This window comes from Xiphias gladius, chromosome 7 (genome assembly GCF_016859285.1).
Source record: "Xiphias gladius isolate SHS-SW01 ecotype Sanya breed wild chromosome 7, ASM1685928v1, whole genome shotgun sequence".
In the NCBI taxonomy this organism is placed as follows: Eukaryota; Metazoa; Chordata; class Actinopteri; order Istiophoriformes; family Xiphiidae; genus Xiphias; species Xiphias gladius.
In genome coordinates this window covers 26,429,581-26,442,725 of record NC_053406.1, presented here as the reverse complement: position 1 = coordinate 26,442,725, position 13,145 = coordinate 26,429,581, and the positions used below count along the sequence as shown (strand labels likewise).

At 41.3% G+C, this 13,145-nt stretch overlaps 2 protein-coding genes across 4 annotated transcripts in view; one reads left to right on the top strand and one right to left on the bottom strand.

Moving 5' to 3' along the window:
• Positions 1 to 1,539: 1,539 nt before the first annotated feature.
• LOC120792248 (inner ear-specific collagen) lies at positions 1,540 to 3,871 on the bottom strand. Its single transcript, XM_040131320.1, has 4 exons — positions 3,598 to 3,871; positions 2,768 to 2,848; positions 2,566 to 2,646; positions 1,540 to 2,489 (listed from the first exon to the last, which is right to left on the bottom strand). The coding sequence occupies exons 1-4, from the start codon at positions 3,869 to 3,871 to the stop codon at positions 1,540 to 1,542; spliced, it is 1,386 nt and encodes a 461-aa protein (XP_039987254.1).
• A 7,206-nt stretch (positions 3,872 to 11,077) lies between these two features.
• The window catches only part of LOC120791683 (diacylglycerol kinase delta-like), a 39,648-nt gene continuing 37,580 nt past the window's right edge, over positions 11,078 to 13,145 (top strand). Inside the window, exon 1 of one of the 3 annotated variants that reach the window (XM_040130240.1) lies at positions 11,078 to 11,233. In XM_040130240.1, the coding sequence (XP_039986174.1) occupies positions 11,096 to 11,233 (138 nt within the window). In that variant the 5' untranslated portion in view covers positions 11,078 to 11,095. Of the gene's footprint in view, positions 11,234 to 11,633; positions 11,815 to 13,145 lie in introns of those variants that run through there. The other 2 variants (XM_040130241.1, XM_040130242.1) reach the window with 2 other exon arrangements.

The window sequence follows — 13,145 nt, the reverse complement described above, 5'->3', positions numbered from 1 at the left end:
ATCATATTAGCACACCAGCAACCTTTTTTAATCTGAACCCAGCAGAAACCACCATGTCTTAATGTTGGGGCCAATAAATGAGGCCTGGTCTCTGCATCGCGTTCGGAATCTCATGCTTACTTCTGCAAACCTCTGCAATTCAGTAACTGCAGAAACAAACCTGCTGCATTCCTCCTGAAATCTGAAGCATCGCAGTCTGCCCCTTCACCAAAAGTGTGCAGCTATCCCCGAACCTACCTCTTCTTATTACACCTCTTTCAGAAACAACACCATCCACCACCGCAAAGACAAGAGCACGAGTATGTAAACAGTAACTGTTGAGAACACTGAGCACAGACACGGTGTCTGCAGAGATAGAAACTTGATATGTTTTTTCCACAAGACTTTCTGCTCTCAGTGGTTAATGGTCCCAGTTTTTTTTAGGAAAACTGTTGCTTCAATTAGAAAATATAATGTAGATATATGATTGACAGTTGTCTCAGGTTATCACGCTCAGACATGCTGGTTTCTTTTTCATGCGGTCAACAATCAAAACTCCATGACAAAATGAAGAGGGCAAAGCCTCGTGTGCTTCAAACAAACTGTCAGATGATCTAAAAGCATCTCTGTCTGTGTTGTGGACATTCAGGACAGGAACAAAGTGACTGTAGATGTAGTAGTAGTAGTTTATTGACACTGTACAAACTAGTCTATTTGAAGCAGACTGAGCTCCGCAGCGTTACCTGTGCTCATTCATACAAGTGCTTGGACCTTCATCATCATAACTTAAACTGACACTTGGACATCAGAGTAAACATGGGTTCTCTGCATCCATGTGAAAGGATTCTAAGTTCTGATGTCAGCCCTTCTTTTAGTTTGTGGGTGAGTCATCTTTTAGGAAAAGGAACTTTTCTCTGTTTGGATCAGTTTTATATTCAGGGATAAAGTCTGTTGTTTGGTTTTTCTAAACAATCTACTGCTGAGTTACAGATAGGTGACAACTTAAAGGAAAAACAATCATAAAGTGTCTTAGTAAGGTGTCGTGCCACCAAAAGGTTCCAGAACACTTTTAGTGCTCCATGGCAGTTATTCTCCTAGTCTCTGGACTCTCCTGGAGGGATGAACATCATTCTTCCAAAAGATATTTCCTCATTTGGTGTTTTGATGGTGGAGGAGAGTGCTGCCTCACATGTCGGTCCAAAATCTCCCATAGATGTGCAGCTGGGTTGAGATGTGGTGACTGCGAAGGCCACAGCATATGATTCACATCATTTTCATACTCGTAAGCCATTCAGTGACCCCTCTTGCCCTGTGGCTGGGGGCATTGTCAATCGGCTTCTCCATTAATTTTTCAGGTTTTCCTTTAATTTGTCACCCATCTGTAGTCTGATATTGTTACTCCATTCACTCATCTTTTGGTGGTCTGGGCTGATCTACTTCTCAGGTTGTATGTCTGTTGTTTGATTGGTGTAATATGTTTTTAAGAAGAGCGTGTTATGGTGGTCAAACATAATTTGTTTTGCACCTTCTACGGGCAACCAAAGGTCATTTATTGATAATTTAGTTTGATCCTCCACCAGCAGGGGAAGTGGGGGGTTTGGCAGTGCTGAGCTCAGGTAAGTCACCCCAGCCGTATCCGCCCTCAGGTAGGATCATTGGGGCCATGGGGGCTCTTACTAAGGCCACATCACATGTATCTGGATGGAGCAAGAAGCCAGAGAAGGTGCTGCTGGCCTCAGTACCTGCATACATGCCATTAGTGACCAAATCCTTCACCTGAATCCACACTCTGTCTCCTCGGGCCAGGTGAAGGATGACTGAATGCGAGGTGGTCCCTAACACTTTTGGGTCTGTGGTTTTAACAACCGGCTTGAAATTATGAAAGAGGCCCACTTTGAGGACCCTTTCATGGATGGTGAGGTGGTAGCTGAAGACGTAGGTGCCATTGATGGGAGCGGTATAGAGTCCAGAAGTGGGGTTGTAACTTCCCTGGATGTTGTAGAGAACATAGGAGAAGACCACAGGGGTGTTGGGCGGGGGGTAACTGGATGTCAGCCCTGCAGCGAAGGCTGACTGGATACTGGGCATGCAGGGACCAGGAGGACCCATTATCCCAATGGGCCCCAGGTCTCCCTTATCCCCCTGTAGCCCCCTCTGCCCTGCAGACCCTACCTGTCCCTGGTCTCCTTTGTCTCCCTTGTCCCCCTTCTGTCCTGGACTCCCATCTACTCCGTCTGTACAGTTACACTCCCCCTGGGGCCCTGGTTCTCCCTTCTCACCCATAGATCCTGGGACACCAGGGCGACCCAGATCACCGACATCACCTTTAGCACCTTTGGGCCCTGGCAGCCCTGGGGTACCAGGCAGACCTCTGGGTCCTGCAGGGCCAGGTAGACCTGTGGTTCCTGGGGGGCCCTGGCTGGACTCACAGGTATCTGGACAGACTCCATCATCTCCTTTAGGACCCTGATCCCCTGGGCGACCCTCCAGACCTTGATCACCTTTGTCACCTGCAGGTCGACAAACACTAGGTCAGGAACAGAACCTGAAGCTGAGGAGCCAGTAAAAATAAAGTACTCGCCTCACCTTTGAAGCCTCCATCTCCTTTGGGTCCCACCAGTCCTGGGGGTCCTCGCTGTCCCTTCTCACCCTCATCTCCCTTCTGCCCTGAGGGTCGAACACACCAACACAAATCAGGAGCATGAGCAACAATAGCAACAGTTGAAGTGATGTTTGCAGTAGAAACAGTGGAAGCAAAAGTGCAATGTGGAATCAGGAAACCATTTACCTTTGACCCCTGGTCTACCCACAAAACCTGGAGGGCCTCTGAACCCTGTCAACCCCCTTCTTCCAGGACTACCTGGCCTACCTGACAGGAGAAAGGGAAAGAGAAAGAGATATATGAACTCTGATGAGTATTTTTGTACTGCTTCTGTGTATGTAAGTACATAGTTTTTATCTCATATTCCTGTAAATGATTATTTATTTCATTAAGACAGACAATAAGGTCAACAAAGTGCTGATCCCAAACCATCACAATCGATACTAGTCCTGTATCAGGATCAGGTATAAAGAAAAAAATACCAAAACTGCCAAAGCTCGAAAGTCAATACAAACCAAAAATCGAAACCAAAGATCAACACTTGTAACATTTCTTCCTCAACCGAGTGTTCAGCAGCAAAGAGCTCAGTGCTGCTGCTTCTGGACTGAAGGTACTTTACAGGTATAAGGCTGAATAGAACTGCCTAGTTTCATTGATGCATCTTCTGGTGCTGGTCCATGACTGTCATACTTCATATCACAGTTTGGGTGTAGAACCAACTCCTTGAACTTTAACAATCTCAATCCCTGAACTAATGTAATAAACATAATTTACTCTGACTGAGAAAGGTGCTGTCACTGGTGACCAGAATCTGTATTACAGGATCAAAGACCTCCAGTCAGTGGTGAGGAAGAGATCATGTTTAATGCTGGATGGTTTACAGTTTGTATTGAATGTCATTCTATAGTATACTTATAGCATACTTTATAGCTGTAGTGCTTTTATCCAAAGTGCTTTCTGATCCACACATCAGAGAACCCCACTGTATCTGCAGACGTGTATTATTTTGTCTTTACCTGGTAGTCCCCTGTCTCCGCGGTCTCCTTTGGGCCCCTGGGTGCTCTGGCAGTGTGTGCAGAGACAGAACCAGGGGATCTGGTCTGGATGGACAGGGACCGGGGCCTGCAGCAACATCTGGCAGTATGCCTCCAGGGCCCCGGCAGGTGGCTCCGTCAGGTTGTCTCCAATGGGATAAAAACTACGTCCAGGGCCGTCCATGGGTGGGTAGGGGGGTGTAGGAGGAGGGTGGAGGGGGGGCTCCCAACCATCTGGGGAGAGGGGCTCAGGCATCGCCATGAAAATGGGGAGGGAAACCACCATCAACATGAAGTGAAGAGGAAAGGTCGGCATGATCTGCAGAGAGACGTAAGCGGGTTTTATGGCTCCTGTAGGAAAACTCTTTTTCAGACTGTTTTAAAGGCCCATACCGCTGGTTTACATGTTTAAGTCATTAACTCCCAATCTTGTTGATCATCTTCCAACCACCTACATTACATTGAATTCTGCTCAGTTGTGTGAATGTCAACTCATTCAGCTTATTGCAGGTCAAAGAATCATCATCATCATCATCATCGTGCGATGTTTTTCAGTTTGTTCAAAATCCACAGAAACTTTGTCCTGGTTTCAAAACCTAACAGCTCAGAGACTAGAACACACTATGGTTATAAAACAGAAATGAAAATATGTTTTTCACACTAATAATTTTGCATATATGTTTACTGATAGAATGAAATATTTTAAACACAAGATAATGCGCTGTTTGTTGCATCACTCCATTAAAGGTAAATAATCTTATTTAAAAATTGACTTAATGTTAGACAAATTTTGAAATATATATAAAATATATTAAATATTTGGTGTCTTTAAGGTGCATTATAATAATAAAGTCAACCAAAACAGGTGAAGTTTTAATTAAAATAACAGAATATGTTTACAACAGTTTTACTGCATTTACAGCTGTTCTGAAGGGTAACTACAACTAATTTAATTTTTATCAAGTTGAGTAACATTTCTACACAGCCCCAAAGGGGAAAAAAGACACTTCTGGTGTACACCAGCTTGAAATATTTCAGCATTTCAGTTATAATCAATCGATTATAAAGATAAATACAATAATATAGTTGAGGTAATTCCAATCAGCCTAATGGAAATTAAAAGATATTCCACTGGGGAAATTTTCATGTAAGAGGTTAATGTTGATGTCTGAAGAATTAAAAATATTGGTATACTCTAATATTAATTATGATTTTATCATTCTGATAAACATGGTAGGATGATGAATTTAAACAATCATAACAATGTTATTTATATTTACAAGATATTTATAACATCTGTTTTTTCCACTCTTTCCACAAATTTAATACATTATTTATAATATTATTATTATTATACTATTATTACAGCTCATTTGTATATGAAACACATTCTTATAATACATTGTGGTAATAAATATATCATAATAAATATGTAAAAACATATTCAAATTTCGATTTGCTCATATTTATGAATCTGATTTTTTTTTATCTCAAATCTTTTTTGTGGTCACCGTTTTTTAAAATAATTTTCCCTTTTTTACACATATTTTTCATTCAGTCTTTCTAAATTTTACCAATAAAAACAATTCAATTCAATTTTTTTTCAATTTTATCATTCATATTATATCTTTTACATTTTATTTAAAAGCTGTTTTTCAAAAGATTTCTCACTTCTCAGGTGCGTCACTCACCGAACCGTCAATCCCTCGATCTGTCTGAAGTCTCTGCTCTTACTTGCAGCTGATCTTACCTGTCAGACTCACAGCTGCTAATAAAACACCTGACTCCACCCACCTAAATAACTACTGCCCCACCCACACACAGGTAAGTGTCCGTGTGTGTGTGTGTTTGTGTGTATCTTTGTTGAGTAGGAAGTAGGCCTGTGTTTTTGTGTCTTTACTGCATAATCTGACCTCATTACAATAATACACACAGGTGTCGCATCACAAGACACAGACACACAAAGTTCACAGGATGAATATCATTTTCAACATGTCTGTGTGTTTTCTTACTGTTTTACTTTTCAGCATCACAGTTAATCATTGACACATGAACATTACACACTGGCTAACCTTCATCATCATCGTCATTCTCAGACGTGGACAAAAGTTTTACACAACACTTCCTGTCCTACGTTTACTCCCTTGTAGGTAAAATACTGAAAAAGTAACCTGGTCTCCCTGCTGGAATCTGTTCTGATAACTGTCGTCTCTCTGCATTTATGATTTGGTCTAGTTCTGATCACATGCATTTCCAATGGACCAGGCTATAAACAGGATCCACGGATACTGGAGTCAAATTCTGATTCCAGGTCCTTACAGTGTAAACAGTGTAGATTGATGCCAATTTTTAAAATATTATTATTTTTAGGTGTTTCCAAATACATTTTTTAGTTAACTGTTCATTTATATGTGTCATCATTTCTGACAGTCCATCTGTGGCTTCTACCTGAATCTGGTGGTCTGGAGTTTAGTCTAATTCCTGTGGTCCTGATTGGAATTTGAGATATCAGACATTTCCTGGGAGGCTTTTATCATGAAGCAGCTAAAAGACACCCTCTCTTTTTGTCAGGGAGATTCATCAGTGGTGCTAATACTTTCTACACAACAAGATCTGAACAGACAGTATTCAGGTCAAGTTAAGTTACACAAATCACAAAGGCTTTTACAGCCTGTACATCACAGAGACCCTTCTGTCCTCAGAACCATGATCCTCTGATCTTTGTGTCTGGATCGGTTTTAAATATCATAGCGAGGATTCGTACAAACAGAAAGAGACACGTCCAACACTTCATCACCAATCAGCTGTTTACTTTTACTTCCTGTGGAAAAACACTTGTTCTGTGTCAGATCAGCTCGGGTTACCCCCACCCCATCAAACAACAGCAGCACTAGACCAGAAGCCATCAAATTTAAGTCTGGGGTTAGGTGAAAGTGACAATTGGGGGTATACGTCATGTGCTGTAGTTACATACAATTAGAGAGAAATATATTGAACAATAATAAGATTAATAATCACAATAATAATAATATATATAAATGTATAAGGTTTTGTTTCTGAACAAAGCCACCACTGTTGCAACTAGTTATATTAGAGTCAGACGATTCATCACCCCCCCTCCTCTTTTTACAGATATCCTCCCTCCCCTGAGGTTGAGAAAGACTTTATTATGCACAGTTATTTCATATTAATCATTTCAGATTTTAAAAACAGAAACCCATGGTGAGGGTAAAGACTTAAACAATATAGAGAAACTTATGCTGTTATATATTTGGATAAAGAAAATGTGACTCTGTGAAACAAACTGAGAATACAGATGGACAGAGGAGAATGAGCTGTGTGATAGAGATTAGAGAAGTTTATGTGGACGTGGTGATAATGTAGTCAATCTGTCCACAGCTGCGAGGAGAAAGACATGTTGCACAGAAACCACTTCCAAGATTAAACAGGGCGAGTACCTGGTAGTATATTAAATCTCTGGTGAAACTAACCTAACCATCTGAACACAGCCTGCCTGGTCCTTCGATCATTGGATATGGTAGAGGCCAAAGAATGGTGTTGACATTCATTAATGTTTCATAATAATGTCATTATGTTTTATATATGGAGACACCTCTCTCACTTATATTATTTCTGAACAACTCTACAGTATTTCTCCACGATGGAGACACAGCACATTAGTTAATAAATGTTCTAGTTTAATAAACCTCAGCTCAACAGTAAATTGTGAGTCCTGTGAATATTCTGTATGTGGAATTGAACTGTGTCCTGAGGAGGATCCCACTGGGTTTTATTCCCAAAGTAGAGCATCTCTTTCATGTGTAAGGTGACATGGTTAGGACTTCAGAGGGTGTCCTGATAATGCACAGCTGTAACTGTAATCCCTCTTTGTATGGATGATCCAGCTGGGCTGACTGAAGGCTGTCACCGGATCCTGCACAAAGAAACAGTCTATAGGTGGAACTTTATTAGTGCGGAGTCCTGGGAATTAGGATGGGAGGATTGATGTAGGTCACCTGTGGAGCGGTATGGTCATGTAGTACACCTGACCCTTGTTTAGTTACAGAACCAGCAGAGAAGCTCCACAGACCTCATGTCTCAATTCATGCGGCTTATGTGAAATGTGAAAAATATGATCTATTGCACTGCTGTCTTGTTGAAATGAAACATCATTTCAACGTGATGTGAAAGTAACTGCAACTCGGACCTGTTGGTTTCTTAGATTATGGCATTGTTTTTGGTTGTATCACTGAAAATGATGGAACTGACCCTGAGAGTTAAGAGCAGTTTCCCAGGACATACCCCCACACAAAAAAGCCAGTGTATGTGAAGGGAAAGGAGGTATGTATTCAGCTGCAGGAAAAAACTTTGAAGATTGATAAACAACACTGACCTGAAGAAAGAGAGACAATGAGACACACTATGTATATGTATGTGTGTCCGTGTGTGTTAAGAAAGAGAGAGTGAGAATCAGTGAACAGTGTCTGTGTGTTACTTAGGTTACAGAGATCACAGACTGACAGACTCACGGAAAAAACACAACCACACTGCACATGATGCAAAACACAACTCACATTACTGCTGGAAAGTAACTGGTTACATTTACTCCAGTACTGTACTTAAATACAATTCTGTGGTACTTGTACTTTACTTGACTACTTCCATTTTCTGCTACGATATACTTTTACTTCACCATAGTTCAGATAGAGATATTGTACTTTTACCGCACTACATTTATCTGACAACTGCAGTTAGTTACTTTTCAGAATAAGATTTTAACATTAAACTGTGATGGGTTTATAAAATACAATGCATTACAACACAGATTCAACCAGAGGTTCTCTCCCTTTATGTCTTGTAAACCGTTACAAGTGCAGCTGGGACATTTCCACCCTAAACTCAAATTATTTCATTTAAATAATCCAAAAAACTTCCCTCTCCCATGAATCATCTGACCACCCCTCAGATTCACCTGGTGACCCCCTGGAGGGGCCCGACCCCCAGTTGGGAACCAGTGGACTAAACTCTCTCCCTGTCTATGACGTAGTTAAAAGCAGCTCCACCTGGAGCAGCTCCAACAGTAAAATGCTGCTGAAGCCTCCGTGACTCAAGATCAATGATCTGATCATGTCAAAGAGAATCAGAGATCAGTCACAGGAGACAGGTCACTGCACAATGAAGTACTTTTACTGTGATACTTTAAGTACTTCTGTGCTTTATATACATAGGATTTTGAATACAGTGCTTTTACTTATAACAGAGTGTTCTTACATTAGTTCAGTAAAGGTAAAGGAGCTGAATCATGGCTGTAGGCTGCCACTGACCCCCACCTGCACCCCTCTGAATGTGAACCCTGCCGCCTCCATGTTCCCATGAAATCCAATTCAACCAGACCTCCAGAGCTGGAACAGTACTTCATAGTTTGTGGTAATTTGGTTAACACAGCTTTATTTGGACAATGTAACAAGGTCTTAAAACTAAAGATTCATAAGGTCCCCCCACAAAACAGGGGCCAGATCATGAGCTAAGAATGCAGGACCCACTGTTGTGGATATTGCACCATAGTGGTACAGAAAATGTAACACATCTCTAAATAATCAAATGACCGAAACCAGTGGAGGTGGATGAAACTGGGGCTTTGGGTCCTAGGGAGCTGGTTGGTGATCAGCCTCAATCTGAGTCCTTCCCCCACTGCTGAAGTTAAGAAGACGTCTCTAACTGTCTCTGTGACCCATCAGGTGAAATGCCATCCTACGTGAACACACAGCACAGCTGTTATTAACCTAGTTCATATTGATTCCGATAGACGACGTTGTGATTATTAAATCATGATTTTATCAGCAGCTGTCGGAGCAGAGGTCTGTTACGTAACGTAAGATGTGACTTTACTGTTCCCCGGGGAAAACAAAGTGTCACAGACTAGGTGTGTGTCTTACTTTCCCCTCGTTTCCTGATGGTGAAACTGGATCCCAGTAAACAGAAACCAAACTGGACGTCTACACCCCTCTGCTGACCTGTTTCTGAACACACACACACACACACACATATATATACATACAGGATTTTACTATACGGAAGAGGACAGCGTACTGACTTCTGTTCTCCCAGATTTACCTCCCCACTCTCTGACTGACTTCGACCCTCAGCAAAATCCTGCTGTCACTTTCCATCTGAGCCTCCTGTGAGACCCTTTGAGTCTCTTCTGCTCCACAGAGAGAGGGGGTGAAAAGTTTAGGTCAGCATTTCCAATCCTGAACATACTGTAAGACTGTGTTTCCTCAGACTACACTGTGGGAACAGACACAAGTACAAATACAGTATAGTTTTTAGTGGCATTAAGCTGAGTAAAGTGGAATTAATGAACAGTGTCTCCACATGTAAAGATGCCAATTTTTAAAGTAAACAGTAAAAAAGGTTAAAAAAAGGCACCATAATTACCAGTTTCTGACTTCAAACCCTTCACGACAATATCCAAGTCGTAATTACAACTGTTTGTAATGTCAGCCATTTAAAATAATTAAAGCCAGATTCAATGTTTCGGGATTCACTATATGAGCTCTCACACAACCACCCAGGCAGTTATACAACTGTCTGATGAGCTGAACTCTCACAAGTTGTAAACATGAAAATCTTTCCATCTCCCCCGTTGACCACATACAGAATGACAAAAACCCAGAACTAATCAAACCCTAAAAACCCACCTGAGCCTAAATCTGTGCACAGATTTAGGAAAATAAAAACTATTTGCTGGGAATAACAAAAATATAACTACTCAAAGGAAAAATAATGACAGTAATTTAATATTTTGAATCACTTAGTCCAAATTATGATTTAGTATCTTATAATTTTTAACTGATAGTAAGATGCAGTAAGACAAAATGTGGATCTATCTCGTAATTTTAACTTTAAAGTCACATTTGTGAATTACTCATATTTTTACATATTATTGTCTTAACTAGTCTAGACTAGACTTTTGACTTCATTTCTAACTTTGACACACCAGAGTATTTTTACTTTGACCACCCCTGTTTTCATCCAGTTTTTTTTTTTTTTTTTTTAATCTTATAAATCTGATCTGCTGTGAACTTGAGCCAAACAGAGACTGTGAAGAATCTGTCCTCTGTTTACAGTTTGGTTTTAAATTATATATACATGTATATATGATCAGCTTCTAGAAACAGCCAGTGAGGAAAGAGCGAAAGATTCCAGACGTTTCCCAGGAGAAATCAAGACATTTACACAGTGTTTCCAAGCTCCCAGCTCACATTAAATCATACATGTTGGTTTTATTCCCTCTTTATGAAAAGAAAGTGATATTAAAAATTTTGGGGCCTGTTGTTAATAAACTGGATTTGATGTAATATCATACTGTGACCACCAGAGGTCAGTAAGAGCCACTGAATGCCCTCACTGTGTTGTCCTGCCTCCGCCGCAGGGGGGCGCTCCCTCCCCTGGTCCTCATCGGAGGTCTGATGGCAGGATGGCGGAGGCAGGGGGACCGGAGTCCGCCGCGGCCCGGTGCCCGGACGAGTCATCGGACAGCGAGCCGGAGCAGGAGCCCGGAACCCCGCAGAAACTCATCCGAAAAGTGTCCACGTCCGGCCAGATCCGCAGCAAGGTAGAGAAGCGTTAAAATCCCGCCGTTTCTTCACGCACATTATCCGTGGTCCGTGTCCGTTCTCATTCAGCGGGGGTGGGCCACACACAGCCCCGAGCTGCACCGATCTGTTTCACAGACAGAACGGTACACAGAACTCCTTACTAAAATCTCAGTTTAACATTTCCTTCCTTAAGGTTCTGATTAAATCAAATGCCCTTTATCAGTTAAGACCATTTTCGAATACACAGAGACCGCTTTTTAATACGGCATACAGCATAAATATTAGACATAATCTGTTTTTATAATAATTCATTTTTTATAACCAGTTTGACATCTTTTCCTACGTCTTCCTCCTCCGCCAGACACTGCGGTCTGCGGTAGATAGTACTGCAAAGCATTCACAGACAGGGGCATTTAATTGAATTCCGTGCTGCATGGTGGACGTGGATTATTCCGAATTGAAGAGTAGATGCGATTGAACTTTGAACTACTTTAATCCTTGTTTGGATTGTGCGCATATTTTTAATTAGTAGTGGAACTTTAAATCTGACTTATTTTTAGCGGAACTTGGAATCAGCACTTCAAGTGATCATTTTGGGGTAAGGGCCACAGGTGATGCACTAAAACTCCCGATAAATGGCATTATGTGAGCTAGCATTAACAAACTCTTAATTTTAGTAGATTTACAGGTTAAAATGTACAGAGGGCACATGACTTAACGTTAGAAGCCCCGATGTTAAATTTGTATTTCCTTTAGCCGTAGTGTCTAGCTCCTAGCTAACTGAATAAAATTAGAACCAGGATCAGTCCGGGGGCTGATACTGAGTCAGATCTTTGGCCTCGGAGAAAACGTAGCCCACACACGGTTAATTCATATGTTAAGGGGGAAAAAAATGTACGGACAGAAACCGGCAATTAAAGGCTAGGCTAACCAGGCTAACTCCTGCTAACCGGAGCGTCTCGGGCCTGGTGAAAAGCCCCGCAGTTTCCCACCGCTGCCCCACCTCAGAGGAGGGCTGCAGCCCGTGGGTGACGGCTGAGTGCAGGTTGGGGGGAGAGAGAGCGGTAAACCGGTTGAAAAGCTTGGAGTGCCCGGTTGGTTGTGTTTCGGTGTTAGCATGACGCTCCGCTCCATGGGATATAACGGTCCCCGGTGTTCATAGGGGCTGAGCGTCAACTTGGCCGCGTTAAACGCTCAATTGTTCGTTAACTAGTGAAACTGTGACCATGAGACACAGTCAGCGTGGTTCACTGACATATTTCTCACAGGTAACAGGTGTTTTTTACCTGTGGACCACCGTGAAAACTTCACTGAGATGATAAACCGTATGCTGCCTTTAAGGACAGATCAAAAGCTCGGAAATACTAATCTGTTGTGATAAGAGCAGAAAAAAAAACACAGGGACAGTGGTTGAAAGTATATAGGTACATTCAGTCCACTGCTCCACTGAAGTACACTTTGGAGGCACTTACTTGAGTATTTTAGTTTTCTGCTGCTGTATATTTGTACTTAACTACATTTTAGATAGAAATAATGTATTTTTAGTTACTTTGTCGATTCAGATCAATAGTACAAGACACAAACAACTAATACATTGTCATGTATTATTATTATTAGGAGTGCAGCAAACAATTATTTAAATTATCGATTAATCTGCCGGTTATATTTTCAGTTTATTGCTTAAATGTTAAACTATTAACTGTAAAAAAAAACAGTGAAAAAAGTGGTGAAAAAATCCTGTCATAAGGTGACATCTTCAGATGTCCTGATCTGTCCAAAATCCAAAGTGATCCAGTTCACTGTTGTTTATATCAAAGTAAGAAAAGCCTCTCATTTGAAGGGCTTAAACAGTTTGTCATCATCTTTGCATGAAATAGGACTTTATTAATCGATAATTAAAATAGTTTCTAGTATCTGTTGATCGACTAA

Bases quoted from the DNA above. Each gene is read 5' to 3' on its own strand.
- LOC120792248 (XM_040131320.1), bottom strand. From the start codon at position 3,871: ATGCCTGAGCCCCTCTCCCCAGATGGTTGGGAGCCCCCCCTCCACCCT. The intron at 2,849-3,597 runs GTAAAGACAAAA...TTCTCCTGTCAG, and splicing joins CGGAGACAGGGGACTACCAG to GTAGGCCAGGTAGTCCTGGA. The intron at 2,490-2,565 runs GTGAGGCGAGTA...GTCGACCTGCAG, and splicing joins AGGAGATGGAGGCTTCAAAG to GTGACAAAGGTGATCAAGGT.